Source organism: Microtus pennsylvanicus, chromosome 4 (genome assembly GCF_037038515.1).
Source record: "Microtus pennsylvanicus isolate mMicPen1 chromosome 4, mMicPen1.hap1, whole genome shotgun sequence".
NCBI lineage: Eukaryota > Metazoa > Chordata > Mammalia > Rodentia > Cricetidae > Microtus > Microtus pennsylvanicus.
The window spans coordinates 114887183-114905873 of NC_134582.1; the positions used below are offsets into that span (position 1 = coordinate 114887183).

Below are 18691 nucleotides of genomic sequence, written 5' to 3' on the forward strand. Positions count from 1 at the left end.
TTTTCAAATCCTGTGTGTTCTTTAGTAGCTTAGTTTATGGTTGCTTCATTTAAAAGTGGGAGGAGGTTTATGTAAATGGGCCTAGCTCATGGAAAGCAGATTTAACTGGTCACTGAAGAGTATAATCTAATCCTTCATGGGCAATTACGAGCAGGGTTGCTTTATCTTCTGCTGAGCTGGGTATAACTTTGCCTGCAAACTCTCTAGTAGGGACTGGATTGCGTTGAGGAGCGTATACCTCCAGGCATCCCGTCACTGCCTAGCAAAGCTCTGCACACCTGCTGTGTCTATGACTATCCTAGGAAACAGAGGAAAGATGGCAGACCCAGGACATTGTCAACATGACATGAATATTGGTCACAAACATAATTGAAATCATTCTACTTTATGCTCTGCATTTCCAGGAGTATATCCTGGTATACATTTCCACCCGACCAGAGATGGGGAAGTTCCTTCTGTGTTCTCTTGAATTTCACATAATAGAAATTTTCATAATGTGTTTTAATTAATTGGTTGATTTTTATGGCCTCTAAATGATTATTTTTAGTATTTTTATAGGTAAGATTGTGGACCCTTTATTCCCTCTCTGTCTTTCTGTGTTGTAACTTATGAGAATTAATTTGTACTGTACAATTTCAGAGATTATTTTTTAAAGGCTAGAATGCTAATCAAGGGAAAGTTATGAGGTAAAAGCTATGAGAGGAAATAACTGAAGGACTTTTTCACAGAAAATACAGAGCCTCAAGTTGATTGGCCCCAGAAGAGGGGTACTGAGTCATTCCAGAGGTGACTCAGGTCTTCAGTGCCATCTCACGTAAGTGACTCAAGTAGATTGCTTAAAAATCAGTCTCTGCATGGCAATTGCCAAATTGTTGACTTGTGGGCCTCAAAGGTGACCTTGACAGAGAGCTGCCTTCTTGGCTTTCATTACAAAAGGCCTTGTTCATGGCTACTTTCCCACCATCTCTCTGCAGCCTTCTGGGTAGCAGCAATGTGCCAAACTCAGTATGCCCGCAGGCATAGACTGAAGGAGAGAGGAAGAGAGCATGTAGTGTCACCAAGAGCCTGGAGCCAAATGCAGAGCCTGGGGGCAGGTACACAGAAGGCTCTTTCCCCAGGGTTCAACCTTCTGCACCTCTCTGTGTATACTTGAGGGAGCTGTGTTAAAACAGCTACTCTAGTCCATCCCATGATAATCAAATCAAAGTTCCCTTGCATAAATAGCTTCTCTGATGCCAAGAGCCCCTTTGTAGGTACTGGGTGAAGACACAAAAGGAGAAAGTGTTCGGACTCTGAAAGGCTTTACTCAGTATCTTCAGCCAATGTGACCTTGCTCTGGTGGGCATTGACTTATTGTGTTGTTAAGAGCTTGTGGGTCTGTCCAGGTCTGGTTTTCTGTAGTTATAATAAACACCATAACCCAAAACAGCATGAGAGAAGAAAGGGTTTATTTCATTTTACAACTATGAAGTTGCACTCATCACTGAAGGAAGTCAGGACAGATACTCAGGGCAGAAACCTTGGAGGAAGGAACTGATGCAGAGGTCATGAGGAATGTTGCTTACTAGCTTGTTCCTCATGGCTTGTTCTGCTTACTTTTACAACACAGCCAGGACCACCTGCTCAGGGTGGCACCTCCTATAGCGGGCTGTAGGGACCCCCAACATTGTTAATAAGAAAATGTCCTACAGACTTACAGGCCAGTCAGATGAACATGTTTTCTGGATTGAGAGTCTCTTCTACGATGACACAAGCTTGTATCAAATTAAACTATTACAGAGTCTGTGCTGATATTTCAGTGATTCAACTAAAAATTCTGGCAAAGAAACATTCAGCTCAGTAATGCATTGTGAACATACTTCCCTACATAAGCATCCTGTATCTCCTCTCAATGTTCTTTAAGGATTTCATGGTTAGGACATCAGCAATAACAAATCTCCAGAAACACATTCTACAAGATATTACTTCTGAAACACCATGGGAAAGGGGATTCCTGGTACAATGTATAGTAAATTAGTACCTTTCTCTTCAGAGGCCCACAGGATATTAATAGCCATCTAGAAAAAGCCTTAAATGTTTCATATTGAGCCTTTATCACCAGGATTGTTCTCTTTGGGTATATAGCTAATATTAAATATGAGTTGCCTTACTTCCCTTAAAAGGGGCAAGCTTATCCTCAGTAAATGACCTCTATATGAGGGCTGAGCTAGACCAGCCTTCCTCTTTATCAGATTCCTTGCTTGCTTCATAAATGGCATTTAGAGCACCCTCCATATAGCTGCTTTGCTTGTGTGGTGAGCTGAGAACACCTGACCATGCCCATCTATTTCTCTTGGAGGGAAGAGTCAGTGTGACTTGATTGCCCTTTTTTGATCTTCCCTTCCTTGATTTTATTCTGTGTGTATCTCCTACCTTGTTTCTGTTCCTGGGTGGCTCTCTGGTTTCTTACCCCCATGCACAGTGCCTGGTACATGGTAGACAGCATGTCTGAATTCAGCAAACTGCAGCTCCACGTTATCAGCCAAGTCAGAAGTTGTTGGGCGTTCAGACTTGTCTGGCACAAGGACAAAGGTGAACTTAATGTTTTATCTTGTTTTGTGCATTTTATTTAACAAATTTAGGATATAAAGTACTTTATGCTTCATTTATGCACTATATTTATTTCAGTCTGAAGTAAATGTTTGCATGAAATGCTTCTGTTGATTCCTGTCAATTTTCTTAGTTATAATTCTATTAAGATTATATATGCATGTATAATTGATATGTATAAAAGAAATAGTCAGGGGATATACTCTGTTGGTAGGGCAATAACCCAAAATTCACAAAACTCTGAGTTCAGCCCCATCAAGGCAGAAATAGGATGGTGGCACTTCTGTGATCTTAGAATTCTGGAATAGGAGGCATGGGGATTAAGAGTTTATGGTGAACCCCGGCTACATAGGTAGTTTGAAGTCAGCCTGTTCAAACTAGAGAAAAACTCAGTCTACCATCTGGCAGTTTACATACAGTATTTTTCCCCAACATTCACAGGACTTGCTATAAGAATATGTTGGTCTCCAGAAGTCAACATGGGGACTTGCAGCTATGGGTGTTTTCTGAAATTGACACATTTTTACTTTCTTCTGCCTACTTGTGATAGCCAAGGTGAGCCAAGGCGAGTCAGTTTCTATCATTGACAAACTGACCTCTAATACTGCCACAAACACCATGGCTCTTGCCCTAGGATTAGAAGCTGTAGTAGTTAGAAATACAATTAGAAGCCTTGATTCAGATCTCTTAAATCACTCTCTAGGAGTAGGGATTGTAACTTTAGGGGTGGCGTTAGAATTCAAGCCCATGGCTTTGAACAGGCAGGCAAGTGTTTCAACAGGTATTTTTGACTTTTGAAAAATGACAGGATCTCTTATGTAGCCAAGGCTGGCCTTAAATTGTCATCCATCTTGGGAATCCCATGTGCTCTGATTATAGGTATGTACAGATGTGGCCCTTCAGCAAAAGGTTTAAGTTAGCCCCTCTTATGATCTACTGGCTGTCCCCTAAAATCCCCAAACCAGCAGTCCCAGAGAATTGTGGCTACCCAAAGACTTCTTCTCTCAGCTTGAAAATTCCTACATCTTAAGCTTGTAAAATCTTGTCAGTCAAGCTAGTTAGGTATGTGTGTGTAAACTGCCCTCCCAAGCCTACCAAGTTGTGTTCTACCAAAGCATTGCTCCGCACAATAGGGTAAGCTGAAAGGACAGCATGCTACTCTTTGCTCAGATGAGAGGAGATGCCTTCCCTAAGTGAGAAGAATAAGATGCTTAGATAGTCGAGGTATTCCTTCAGCATCAGACTATCTTTTAAATAACAAGTGCATAGCATGCTTGGAATTTACTGTTTTATTAAGACAATTGGTCTGGACGATTCATCTCAGTTTTCTGATGGTCAAGTAGAAGACTAATAAGACTCCAATGATGATCGTGACGACAGAAAGTCCTACCATCCACAGAGCAGGGGAATCCACGGGGCTACCTGTGGAATGGAAAGGTGGGTTAGTGTATGCTGAAACACGCCAAGCCATTCTAGATCTTGACAGAAGCAATGAGTCTTCTGTAGGAATGGTGATTTCTTTTGGTGGGGGGAGCAGATATTGAATAGTAAAGAACAGGGCAAGGAAGCACCTTTTAAAAATAAGAGGAGTGATAGTGTCTTGCGATAGCGTCTTGCTATGTAGCAAGGCTGTCCTTGAACTAGAAATCATCCTCCTGCCTCAGCTTTCAGGTGCTGAGATTACAAGCATGCGAGTTTGCAACTAGCTAGGAAGTAGCTGGTAATTTGATGTCCTCCCACTCACTTGAGTATCTGTGGAGCACGTCCGCAGGGTCCCTGGTGGCTTGGAGGAGGATCACAGGGCCCTTGCTAGATATGCTGCCAGTGCTGTTTTCAAAATGAAATTCAGAATTTCTTCTTCCTGATGGAGAGATGAGAGCTTGTAATTGTTGGAAATTCAGTTGTATACATGGCCCAAATCAAGGGTGAGCCAAGGGACTAAGGCCCAAAACCAAGTCCCTTGATGCCCCTTGTCCACACCTTATAAAAACCTTTATAAAAATCTTTGTGTGTGTTAATACAAACCCAATCAAATCTGAGATTTTCTATTTAATTCTACAAGTGTTATTTCAGTTCACTAAGGGTTGGACATAGACAATGACATTCAATGATCTCCCCCCCCCCCCGCAACTAGCATCCTCTCCTAGAAAGAACACTGAAAGTAGCATTCTGTTTGTTACCTTTATAGTCCAGAGGTTATATGTTCAAACAGGAAGTAAGGATACAGTTCTTGTAATCCTGTATCTAACTGTCAGTTAAATGATCTAGAAAAAGTCAATCTATTGTCTTTATGGATGTGAATAATGAGCATGATCAGAATTGGCTTACATTTGTGTCTTACAGCATGACTTACACTGAATTACTGTTTTTTTTTCTTATAGAAGACACCTAAAGATCCAAGAATCTCGAATCAAGTGCGAGTGAGTGGATCAAAACATCCACATTTATAAGAAGGTCTGGGTCAGGCCAACTCCAGAGCATACTCTGTGTCTATGGTTCTTCCACTGTGTACCCTCAGAGCACACTGAAGACACGCATTCAGGTAGCCAGGACATCTATTTTGGAGAACTGGCAAGATGGAAAAGGAAGATGACCTGTGGCTGGTTGAGGAAATAGGTCAGTCAGTAAACTTCTATGTAAGCACGAAGAGTTGACTTTGATCACAGAACCCATGTTTTAAAAGTCTGGATCTAATGTTCTATATGCTAATAAATTTAGCCACATTTGGGCCAGAATTGACTTTTGGTTTAATCAAGTTTTGTGTAAACTGATTTTTGAAAACCTAAGATTCTGGCAATCAAGTGAGCTCTATGTGCATAATTAGTACTAAGGGAAACGTTATTAATGAGATAACTCTTAGTTTAATAGCTGAGCCTAACATGGTAGAATTTGGGGATTCATTTGGGTATGGAGGTGGGCAGGTAAGGTACTCACTTCTGGAAGCAGGACAGATTACCCTGCAGGATGGCGTCCCAGCAGGCTGGCAAACCAATGCACTACAGTGCAGGTATACCTGGAGGTTGACACGTCAATGTCACATTGTAGTCACCTCCCACATCACAAGTCTCCCAACCCCATACCTCATCTCTCCAAAAAGTTGAGAAAGTGTTATGGCCATCTGCCTAAGTTAATGTCCCAATAGTCTCGAAGCTCCAGAGTTCGGGTGACAGACGGTACTCATGCTCTTGGTACCACATTGAAGCTGCCCTTAATACCAAAAGCCAGTGTCAAAGGTCAAAGAGTCACCTTAGAGAAGTGGCAGAAGGGAAAGCTGTCCTGAGTACTGGGGGTTTTAAAACTTTACAGGGGTACAGAAGGAAATACCATACCTGGCCACCAAGAGTGTGTTCCTCCCTTACAGTGTTCATGAAGCTGAAGGTGGTGATGCTGAAGCGTTGGTGGTGGAAAGGGAAGGGGGTTGATGCCTTCTGAACAGTGATCCTTTCGGTCTGATAGTTGTCCCCAGCATATGGGCATCTAAGTCAAGAGACACAGAAGTCAGGATGGGCTATTTGGAAGGCCTACACAGGTTCAGGGGGACTCACTTACCCATTCACCAGGATGGGCCATTGTGGTTGATGAGAAGGTTTAGGGCCAGGTGTGGCCCAGCACTGCTCTAACAGTAACCCCAAGGAGGGGTCTGTTCTGTGAAGGATGGAGACCTCAACATAAATAGGATCCTGGAGAAATTTCACCAGCGGGTAGTCATCAACACCATGGTAAGAGCTATAGCTTTTATCTGTACAGAGAAAGCCAGAATTAAAGTAGTTCTAGGGGGATAACTTAGTAGATAAAATACCTGCCTGTAGAAGCATGGGGATCTGAACTCGACCCCAGAACCCATGTGGAAAGACCAAGCTTTAACATCTGTGCTTATAATCCTAGACTTGGCAAAGCCGAGACAGAAACTCCAGGCCAATGAGAGATCCCACCTCAGTAAACAAGGTGAATGGCACACAAGGAATTGATCTGAGGTTGGTCTCTGACCCCTTCTCCCCTCCCCCCGTGTGCATGACTCTGTGTGTGTGTGTGTGTGTGTGTGTGTGAGTGAGAGAGAGAGAGAGAGAGAGAGAGAGAGAGTTAAACTGCTATAAGCAGAACTAGGAAACTATGCTACTAGGAATAGCCTCAACTCCTAAATACCTGTACACATGTCATGTTACCAAGTTAGTGTGCTGACAGCCTTTAGGCAGGATTTATCAACTAAGGAAGGCTTACCCTTGGCAATCTGAAGTTCCAGAGAGAGGGGCCCTGGCTGGGTCTTAGGAAGGGGTGGTGGGAGAGTCAGCACTTGCATGTTAATTGGGGATGTGTTGCTGAGAACAGAGTAGCTGCAGCTGACTCGGAGCCTGCAGGAAAATAAGATTTTAGTACCATGGGTTTGCTGGTCACCCCTGCCAATTTAAACTATAGAGGATCTAGTGGTAGGTGATTTCCAAGTTCATAACTAAGTCAGAGGGGGTTTCTGTCCTTAGAACGACCTTCCATTGTCACTATGCAAATAAGTCCAGCATGAGTTGGTGAGAAAACTACATAACAAATACGCTGCAGAAGACGGGTAATATTGCAAGCAGGAGGATAGTGAGCATCTTACAGGTGAGGGGATATGAACGAAAATGCTTGCCAAGAAGCCCAGGTGGGAGGTGCTCCATGGAGGCCCCATGCAAGGACAAGCCTAGGGTTGGAGAGGCTGAGAGCATCAAGTGTTCAAAGAGGAGAGCAACACAGGTGTTATCTCACAGGGTTCTCGAGGCAACACTCGTACTCTTTTTAATCTACAGCAATGAAACTCAAGTGTTAGACCTGGGGAGGTCAGGTCTGGAAGGAATTCTCAGCTGTACCACTCAAAGGAACAGACGTCTCACATGAGGATAAAGCTGAGATCAAGTTGGAAGCAGAGACCCAGGTAATAATATATGCAGTGGTCTACATGAAATGGCAAGCTTGAGGGAGCAGGCGTATTCACCTATTGCTGGGAAGTGTTCTCTCCTGTGGGCTCAGTTTACCCCAGGAGTCTTACCTTATGAAGAAAAGGCCTACTGGCCTCTTTGATCAAAATTGACTCTACCTGAAGATGCTGTCTCGGGTAATAGAGCCACTGCCCCAGGCTTTCACATCCTGAGTGGCCACTAGCTCATTTTCATACATGACCTGGTCTCCACTGACCTGCCCAATGGGTAAAGAGAAGTTGTCACTTCGGTCTGTTGACTGAATACTATATCCATGTGGCCCAGACCAGTTCTTAGTCACGTCCTATTTTGTATGCTATTTTCTGAGTCCTACAGGGATGCAGGGGTCCTGTCTGTGAGTAACTTGGAAAAGTATGGCTAATGCTTGATGCAGAACCAAGGAATGAAGAGATGACTTAAGTACTAGAGATTAGGCAAATGGACCACCCCAATCCAAGTCTTCCTCCCTATTACCTAGAGTCTGGAAGTGTGAAGAATCTGCTCCTTATATTTGCTCCCTGGAGGAAAAGCTGGACCACAGCAGAGGCATTTGCTGAATGCCCACAGAAGCACCCACCCGCTAACCACGGCCCTTTGTTCTGGAGATTGTTCTAGACACCCAGAAGTGATCAGGACTGTTCTTCGTGACTATACTATCTCAACTCATTGTTCTAATCACTAGGGCACTACTTCCACCCCCATACCCAAGGACCCTCTTCTCACCCGCCTTGTGGTCCCACAGGAAGTAAACGGAAATTGAAACAGGACAAAGGTAGATGTTGCCATCACCGGATCACATCCACTGTCACTCCTGAAGGCCAAGTGTAGGGAATCCAACCGCAGGGGTGGTGAGGTCACGTTGCTGGACACAGCAATGGAGAAGCGGCCCTCTCTGGTGCACTGGGAGGTCACTGGAAAAACAGACAGGCAAGGTCAGGTCGCTCCTGAGGTGGAGCCAGGTGGACCTAAGTCTAATCAGTTGATTCAGATGCCCCCACAGTGAGGTTGGAATCTCCACTGATGACCTGGCTCCTGGCAACAGGCTTGCCCAATGACCACGTGCACCAAAGCCTTGCCAGGGTCACTGAGGCAGGGCTCTAACTTGGCTACACCTGCATTTGGAGGGCAGGTGTAGGAGTATCTGCTGTCTTACTGCTTAGACCTGAGCTCTGAGACCTGGGCTCTTGAGTGTTTAATGTGCTAGAAAACCTTTACAAGCTTGATATGGGGGCATGTGAATAACCACTTGGGGGTGATTCTCTCTCAACATAATCTTAAGACTACCATCTCTCTCTAAACAATCTTAAGACTACCAGACACCCAAGTGGCTGTTCCTTGGGAAAACAAGTTTCTCAATTAGTAAGTACCTGTCACATAGACTTAATGTTCCTGCAGGTTTTTGTTTGATGTCTAGGAGAATAGACAGTGAAAGGCTATAAAAGTTCTAGTTCTAGGCAGCGTTGCCCTTCCACTAGCAAATAGTTGCTTTTTATTTGCTGGCTGAATTAAGCTTTCCCTGCTCTGGTGTCACCAGAAATCACCAAGCCCCTTTTCTTCAACTAATTTGACATGGAAGCATGTACCTGTGTTTCCATAGTAACAGGAGCCCACCTCTCCCTCTTCAGAGCTGTAGCAGCAGCCCAGCTGGTCACAGTCTCCTCGAGAGATGGGCGAGGGAGCGCAAGGCAGCCTTTCCTTTACTGGCACAGGACTGCACACTTCAGAATTCCGAGTCTCTGAGGCTGGATAATGAGAAGGGAAGGAGAATTTAAGTTGGGCAGCAAAGGGGTCCCTTCAGTGAAGCATCTTGTCACAAACCTGGGCTTTGAACTCCAGAACATCCAGACCACCTCAACAGGCCTGTTGACTCTCCTCTCTGTAGACTAAATCTTAAAGATCAACGTTAAGTCACCTTGTTAGTCACCTGAAATGGGTTCCTACTGAGGATAACATTCTAGTATGTGTGGGAGCAAACTGGCTCTTCACGTGCCTTTCAATGACCACCTCTCTGGCTCTTTAGAGGGACCTAGCAGTCCTTGCCACGGGTGATGCCACAGGAGCTTTTCATGTCATCAGGCTTCTAGTAGGTTTGAGTAAAGCCTGTGACTTTAATGTGTGCATCACCAATCCCTGTTAATGTTTTGGGTAACCAGATAGTGGCAAGAGAATTTAGGTCTGGATCTGTCCTTATGAAGATAAAGGGTTCTCAGGGAAGAGATTGCCTCGGGTTTTCTAGTTAAATGATCAAGTGTCCCCAGCTGGAGGTGGAAGACTGGCATGAGACGCCTTCTCTGGCTATTTCCTATTACTAGCTTGTGTTTCCCACCCCCTTCCAAAGGGTGAGGAGGCTCCTGGTTCCAGCTAAGAGCTAATTCGCATTTGAATCTCAACTTTGCAAATCACAGGCAAGAGGCTTTTGTTGAGAGCCAGTAGAACCTAGAGCCCTGGTTCAGGAAATAGGAGCCAGCTTCTAACCCTCCCAGCCTCAGCTGGAGTCTCCCTATGGTTAGTTTTCCTAAGGGCTGACATGGAGGGAAGAGGCCTTAGGATCCTTTGCTACCATCTGGAGTAGACAGGAGAATCCCAAGAACACCTTCTAGGCAGGACCCTCTCCGGGCCAGAATGCTTTCTACACTTACCTCGAAGATCCAAAGGGCACTGAAGCAGTCTCTTCCTTGCCCCTGCCATCTGTCCAGCTACATCGACCCCTTGCATTTCAACTTCCATGACATAGTGGGAGCCCTGAAGAGACAAGCAACAGCGGTCAGCCTGGCTAGTGGTTTGAAGGATTCTTGTTTGAGAGCAGGGGTCTACTTACCCTCAGAGTGACATAGCAGCCATTGTAGGTAGCTTCCAACACCAGCGAACCATCCGGACTGTCTGTCACCCACGTACCACAGTCAGAATCATTCTTTAGCCTGTGCGGCAGCCCTTCGCTATCTAGGGCAGGCGGACAATGGAAAACACAGCACTTAATCGCTGGTGGATAACCAGCCCCACCAGCTGACCCCAGGGGGTTTCCATCATTGAGAAAAACACAAGACAAGGTGGGTTTGAAAGTTGCACAGTTTTGACTATGCATTCTGTAGGCAGGGGCTGTGGAGATTTTGGAAGGAGGAAAGGGTCAAGACTGGAAGTTTAAGAACAGGTACCTGGTTGAGTCTGACTTACCCCAAGCTGTTAACCCAGGATTCTCTGCCTCCAGGCTGAGGTTCACAGTAAACTGGAAGCTCTGTAGCCCACAGTGGAGCACACCTGGCAACTCAGTCACGTGCTGCCCACTCAAAGGTGGACAGAATGGGAAACACAGTAGGATGCCTGGCAGAAGCCACGGAGTGCAACTTAGAGCCTGCTTGGCCATTCTTTCTCCTTCACCAGCCCACATCCACTAAGAGAGACTTCTTTATATATATGCGAGGAAAGCTTGGTTTGGGACCGATATCCTTATGGCCTGCAGGTGGAGAGACTTTGAAGCGGGTGATTATTTCTTCTGGGGCACAGTTCTACAGATGCATCCCATTGAATATTTAATTCCCTGGTCTCCAGAGTTGGTTGATGTGTTTCTTTTGGCCAAAAGTAGGCTTCTTGGGTTAGTTGCGTGTAGTACTTGTTCTACAAGCTTGGCTTCAAAAAGTGACCAACTGCCTTATAGAACTTTGCATTTTCAAGTGAGGACCCTAGCTGCATTGGCCCAGGTGAGTGATGGGTGACAAGGACTGGGATCTGGGTAGGTTACTGCCTTTTGAAATTTTGAGGTTTCCATCTGGAAAAATGAGAATGATTGTCCTGGCAGTACTGTTCTTAAGGATGCCACGAGAGATTTAAGTCAAAGACACGGCTCTATGCTTGGGCCAAGCAGGGAGAGCACAGCCAGCGTTCCTGGGCTGAGGTTAGCTGCTTTAATGACCCATCTTCCTTTCTTCTCTGGTTCTAAGCTTTCATGGGAAGTCACTCTGCAGTTGGTTCAAAATCTCAGGATTCACTTAAACCCAATTCCAGAGTCAAGTTGGTTTAGAACTTTGTCATGTATTTAGAGAGAATCCCATCATAATTCCAGCACTCTGGGTGTGGAAGCAGAGGGACAAGAAAATTCAGTCTCATATTTGGCTACATTTCAAGCTGGAGTCTTTCTTGGTCTATATAATATATGTCTTAAAAAAACAAATTATAGAGGAAAAACAAGAGGATTATGTGAGCCACTTTGTAACTAGGAAATATGAACAGGTCTCCATCTGCTTTCCTTTGTGGGAGTGAGGGCTGTTCTGAGGGAAAAGAAGACAGAATGAAGGGCCACCCAGAGTCACTTGGAGGTGATGATTCCCATTGCTAGCTCTTCTTTCATCCCCCCTTCTCTGCACAGGCTCATAGGGTGTGCTGTTTGGAGTTGCTCTGGGGTGCAGCACTTAATCCCATTCTGGTTTTGTCTCTGTTGTCCTGTTTGACCTCATCTTTGCTGTGACCACCAGGGGTACAAGACCACTCTTCTCTATCATGGGGCTAGGAGGCCAGCTGGTTAGCCTGACTTTCAGAGGGATGTTTACATATATTAACCTTAACCTCTCTCTCTCTTTGGTTCTCTGTCTCTCAACAGAAAGATTATGAAAAAGAGGAGTGAATTAAATGGATAATTTAATTAATGGGAACTAAAATTCAAGACTTTGTGGTGAGGATTTGATGATTGGGTGGTTGGACACTCATCCTTTCTGATCGTTAACCCAAATGGGTGGACATATTGACTTTGCAGGTACCAGTAAGTTTTGAGCACCATCAACCAATGCACTGTCTCCCAGGATTCCTTAACTGTCATAAAAGCAGGCAATTATCACAGCTTCTAAATGTGACATTTACAACACTGGCAAGAAGTGAAAGACCCATAACTCTAGTGAATTCAAGCAATTTACATATGGCTCCTATAAGACATAGCGGGCATCTCCTGTCCACTTAGTATTTTTGAAAGTCTGTGGTGAATTCCTCCTCCACGCTCCTGTGCAAGCCAGGGAGGACAGAAGCAATAAGGTTGATGGCCAGATGATTGGCAGCTGGGTAGGCCTTTGATTGGCAGGTGTGACTATGGCATGGTTAAGTTATTCATGTAGTTTGGGGTACTAACAGATGATTTTATATGATATTCTCCAAGGAATAGGAGACTGTATTGGTGTTCTTTACCATTTTCTGAAAATCAAACAGATCCCCCACCGCAGCCATTGTGGTTTGAGAAAGATGGCCCATATCCCTGAGTACAAAGGCTATTTACTGTTGGGGGAAAATAGAAATATCATGTTTAATATTTCAGATGCCAAGGTGTGTGTGAGAGAGGGAGGGAGGAAGAGAGAGAGGAAGAGAGAGGGAAGGAGGGACAGGGAAGAGAGCTAGGGAGGATAAAGGGGAGAGAGAGATGAATTTGTAATTTCTTTCTGCCCTCATAGGTACCACCCTTGGGAGATTTGAAACAACAGTTTATTGGCATGCAGTAGAAGACACCAGGAGTGTGAACTCAAGGTTTCTGCAGGGCCACGATGAAATACTGATGAGAGGTTGCTTCTGTGTCTTCCAGCTTCTCCTGGCTGCCAGCAGCCCTTGCCTGTCCTTGCAGACCTGGGATCCCATTTCTTGTCTCACATGCCATACCCCCCATGTGTCTTCATCCTGTCCTCCATCTGTGTCCGTCTCTAGGTCCAAATGGCCTTTCAAAAAAATTGTGGACATTGGTCATATTGGATTAAGATATACTATGATGACTTCAGTTTTGTTTGAGTATGTATAAAGATCGTATTTCCAAATAAGGAAGGCCACGTTCTGAGGCACTGGGCTATAGGAGTCAACCTCTCTTCATGGAGAATAGAGCTATGATGTTAAGAAAAAAAAAAGAAAAATCAAACAAAAGTGTCATTTCTTAAAATTTCCTTCCTTGCCTTGACTGCACTGAAAGGAAGGGAATTTGTTCTTTTTGAGGGAAGGGATCAGTTTTGCATCCACTAATCTCTGAGTGGGTGGGACTAACGTTAGTGGTTAGTGAATTAGGGATGGTTGAGGATAGGGAATTTGGGGGAAGGTGGTAATTTTCTTATTCTTACAACCTGCTGCATTTTTTTTTCAGTTGCTCTGAGCTAGCTGGAGTCAGCCAGATTTCTCAGAGTATCTGACATATCATATATCTTATCCTGATCTGTCTTGTTCTCAGGATGCACCTACTTTAACCATGCTGAGGCCTTGCCTATCTGGTCACAAGCCTTTGTGTACCCAGTCTCCTTTTTTGTGGCCTGTTGGCAGCCCTGCTTCCATTTTGTCCAGTTTTTCTCCTTCCCCCAGGACACAGGTTGAAGGGTCCACTTGAGATTAAGGCACCAGTATCATCTGTGGACTGGTTTGGAATGCAAAGTTTGACCCTTACTCCAGGTGACTGAAATAGAAACTGGGGTGGGGTTGGGGCCGAGTGCTCTAGTGTCCGGGTGTCAGGTGATCTGGGTCCAGCTCCACCTGGAGGAACTGCTCTAGATGGCGAGGGTGGGTGGGAGCTCACCCTGGAGGCCTCACCTGGGAGTCCTCCCCCCTCTCCCCACAGGGGGTAACTCTTGCTGGGTCAGATTTTTTTCCTCAGCCTCTCTTCCGCACTTCTTTGAGACTTGCGTTTCAATGTAGTGGTGATTAGGCTACACAGAGAGTTGGGGGCCAGACGGGGTGACAAGAGACCCTGTGTCAAAAGCAAAACCTAGAAAACAAACACACAAAGTCACCTTGACTGTGCTTGTGCTTTCCACACTTGCCAAGGACCACCTGTTTCCTCCTGGCACGGCCACTCCGAGCACACGTGGAGCCATGCTTGTCTCGTTCATGTCACGTTCCATTTGAGACTATCTCTTCAGAACGTGTGGTCTCACTGCAGGCACCCAATAAAGCTGGCCCAGGGCACATGGCCTGTGGAGTCTGGAGTCTGGTGCTTTCCTGACCTCAGAATGAGTGCAAACCATTCCGTGACCTGAGTCCAGGGTAGCCTAGCTGCATTGTTGGGTTTGCCACACTGTGGAAGCACGCAAGAGCCTGCGCCAGCGTGCCCGTGCTGGTCTGCTCTGGGTACCTGAGACCCACATACTATACCTTTGTTTCCTTTTAAGTTCTATAAACATTTATTATATAAATGAGAATAAGTTTTTTAAAAACACCTTTACCACATTTGATTTTTTTCTGAATTTCTTCCATTCATCTTGTTACCAGTTAAAAATCTGATTAAACCTTTATAAACACAGAATTGTTTATCATTACTGTTTATATTTGGAGTTGATTTGTTCCCCCTTTTTCTGTTCTCTCTGTGATGACCTATCTCCAAATCCTTCACTTTGTTTTGGTTCATTCTTTTTCCTGAAAAACGCCCTTTAACAATAATTTCAGTAAGACCCTTGGGCCCTAAACTCTTTTGAAGCCCTAATTTTACAGGGCCAGCAGAGTTATCCAGTGTTGACAAAATATAAAGTGGGGTGCCTCCAAATTCCGAAGAAGCATTCCCACAGTTAGGTTTTAGGTTAGCATCTGTGGCTTGGGAAGTTCCAGTTCAAACAGCCTTGCAAGGCTTTTTGGGTACCAGTCTTTCCTGGGATGTCTAGGAACGACTAGAGACCTCTTCTGGGCTCCTCTGATGAGGGGCTGCCCACACCTGCTTCTTAACCTCTGTGCGTACCTAAACCATTGCAGGCAGACCTCCAGAAATAATGGGAATCAGTGCAAAGGCAAATTTAGCTAACAGCTGCAGAAAACTCTCTTGTGGATCTGAGATGAGAACTGGCCAGGACACAGGGTAATGAATGAGTCCAATCTGGGTAGGAGATTGGGGTCATGCTTATTAAAATCCCTCACATCATCACTGCCGAGAGCAAGGCTCTGGCAGGGATTTTACATAGCATTTCAAAATGTCATTAGTGAAAAATTAATAATACAAAACATTTTTTGAAGGACCGAAGCCATCATCTCACTTTTAATAGCGACGGACAGTTCTTGAAAGTGCTCTTTGTTTTCTTTTTCCTCAAGTAGACATGAGTGCTGGCCCAGATGATCAGATCTCTCCCTCTCTCTCTCTTTGTTTCCAAACTGCAACCTGACACTGTGGATCATTTCATCTCAAACTGGGTTGGGCTGGCCTGTGGCTTGCCTTGCATTCTCTGCAGTCAAGGAGACAGAAGACTCATGTCCTTTGAAGGTTATAAAAGAGTTGCTTCTGTAGACTGTCTCGAAAAAAAAAAAAAAGAAAAAAAAGAGTTGCTTCTCTCTCTCTCTCTCTCTCTCCTCTCTCTCCTCTCTCTCTCTCTCTCTCTCTCTCTCTCTCTCTCTCTCTCTCTCTCTCTCTCCCCCCCCCTCTCTCTCTCTGTGTCCTTGTCCTCATGCTCAATATGTATTTGCATGTAAGTGGAGGTCAGAGGTCAGATATGGTCCCTTGGACACTGTCCACCTTGGTTGTGTTGGAAGGATCTATCACTGACCAGGAGCTTGCTAAGTAAACTATGCTGACTGGCCAGGGAGTCCTGTGATCTGTTGTCTCTAACTCTTTAGTCTGGGGTTATAGCCATGAGCTGCAAGACTCAGCATTTTTATGTGTTCTAGGTGCAAATTCGGGGCCGTATGCTTATAAGACAAGCAGTACACTGACTGAGCTATCATGCAATTTCAAGAATGGCTGCTTCTTGGTTGAATATTATAAGCTTTGAAGATGGATCTTTTAACAATTTGCATTTAATAAAACTGTTGTTCTTATTATCTTCTTCTCTGCTTTTATATTTTTGGTGATTTGAAAATTCCCTTAGCTTACTAATGTCTCAGTCATTGAGGGATAATTCCCCATTTTCCTGTCTGTGTGTGTTTTCGCATGTACAATGCATGTGTGTTTGTATGTGCATGTTCATGTGGAATCCAGAGAGTGATTTTGGGAATCATACTTTATTCCTTTTCCACCTCTTTCTTTCCACTTTCAGTCAAACCCAGAGAGATTGCCACTCACAAGCTTGCAGGTTCTGGGGAATTGCAGGTCGTTTTGAGCATTTAGTGAGGCTTGGAGAATTGCTGTGGCAAACATGGTGAATCAGTTAAGAAATGATGCCAAGGCTGGGCATGATGGCTGACACTTTTAACCCTGGAATTGGAAGGCTGAAGCAGGAGACTGTCCGTGAGTTCCAGCCAGGGTTATGTAGTGAAACTCTTGGGGAAAAAAAATGTCAAATTGCAGTAAAACTAAGGACTTCATTGCAATGCCCTGCATAGCCAGACCTCAGGGTCAGGACACAGAGCAGAGTGAGACAGTGACAGTGGCGTGCAGCTATCCAGAGGGGAAGCTGGAGCTGAGCTGATGAGGTGGCATCAGGTAGATTGTCTGGAGTTGATGAATCAATAATGATCAATGACAAGCAATCAACAAACACTCGAATTGGAAACAGGCAGGGCAGGAGGTAGACAGGAGATGGCAAGGCCATGCCCACTACAGAAGGGCTGTCTGTTCAGAGGCATTTCCTGAATGAGGCACATCAGATCCCATATGTATGAGTACAATTGCCCGTGGAGGCTGAAAAGAGGGCATGGGATCCCCTGTGCTGGCTGCAAGAGGAGTATTTGCTCCTAGCGGCTGAGCCATCTCTCTAACCCTGTAGCCAAGAGCAGAGAGCCTCTGGCAGCTGCATCTTCTACTGATGCGTGCACAGGAATTTTCCTCAATGTGGTTAAGAACCTTAGGTTCAGGCCTGTCAAGTGCTCTCGTTCCCTTTCTGTTGCTGTGATAAAACACCCAGACCAGAAGCAACTGGAGGAGGAAAGGCTTTATTTGGCTTTGACTACCTTGTCACTGTCCATCACTGAGGGAAGCCAAGGCAGGAACTCAAGCAGGAACCAGGAGGTAGGAACCATAGAGGAGTGCTGTTGGCTCCCTCTCTGGCTTTCTCAGCTGACTTTCTTACATGGATCAGGACCACTTGCTGAGGAACAGCATCATCCACAGTGGACTGGGCCCTCCTCTATCAATTAGCAGTCAAGAAAATTTCTTGTAGATATAACCACAGGTCAATCTCATGGAAGTAATTCTTCAACTGATGTTCCCCTATTCTAGGTGACTCTAAGTGGTGTTAAGTTCTCAATAAAAAAATTAGCCAGGACAGGAAGATAGATACAAAACTGGGTTTTGTCTTAACTTGGGGAACTATTGGTAAGTTGTAAAAATAAATGAAAGGATGGAAATTTTGGTGGTGTTGGTGTAACCCAAAGGGGTCAGTGAATGGGAAAGCATTATAAGTCAATGCAATTAAAACTGAGGCTTCAGGAGAAGGAAGGCTGTTTGTGTGCTCTTCCCATGGTCTTCTACATGGTAATATCGCTTTTTGAAGCTGTAAAGAATTTGGTCAGGAATTCCAAGTATTATTCCCAAGTCATCGGGCTCATTGCTCACACTTCCCTGATCCATCTGGAGCTTTCTCCTTTGCTGCTAAATGATGTGGCAAATTGATATTTCCGCAACAGCATGGAGGGAGAAAAAAAAGCCTAACTTGTTTTTGATTTATGCACCGAATTTTCATGCTCTGGGGCATAGATAATTCAGCACTGGCTGGAAATGAGGGAGAATGCATTCAATGTCCTGTGGGGATTGGATAATACTGCTGGGTTGAATGCTATCTGTATGACTTTGGCAATGAATGATGTACCAAACTTTTATTATTTCCAGAAGAGGTTGTTCATATACTTCCATGTAAATGACTCTTGGGGTATGGGGCTAAGGAGTACTTGCTTGTGTTGCAAAGTACTAAATTCACTTCCGTGCCCCAAAGAGAGCAGAGGTCACTTGCTTGGGAAGGAAAGAGCTATGTTTTGAGATTGAGAAAACTTTATAGTTACATCAACAGAGCCTGTGTAGTCGTAAGTATATAATGTATTCAAGCTTGGCTTCCCCCACCTCATTTAGGTTGGCATATAAAAGTTATCAACGGACTTAGTCCATTTTTGAGTTACTAGAATAAAACTCATAAAGAGATTTATTTAGTTCCAGTTATGGAGGACTATGTAATGGAAGACACAATTGGTTTCTGACAAAGTTCTCATAGCAAAGGTTTAGTATGGTCAGAGAAGAAGAAAGACAATAAGTCTAGAAAGTCGAATTCCAACAATCCACACTCAAGATACAACCAAATGAT

At 44.6% G+C, this 18691-nt stretch overlaps 1 protein-coding gene across 1 annotated transcript; it reads right to left on the reverse strand.

Annotated features, from left to right (window-relative positions):
* Positions 1-3904: 3904 nt before the first annotated feature.
* Zp4 (zona pellucida glycoprotein 4) lies at positions 3905-10899 on the reverse strand. Its single transcript, XM_075971079.1, has 12 exons — positions 10710-10899; positions 10357-10478; positions 10172-10280; positions 9122-9280; positions 8262-8449; positions 7658-7755; positions 6808-6938; positions 6139-6328; positions 5919-6066; positions 5524-5602; positions 4334-4450; positions 3905-4011 (listed from the first exon to the last, which is right to left on the reverse strand). The coding sequence occupies exons 1-12, from the start codon at positions 10897-10899 to the stop codon at positions 3905-3907; spliced, it is 1638 nt and encodes a 545-aa protein (XP_075827194.1).
* Between the last annotated feature and the right edge of the window lie 7792 nt (positions 10900-18691).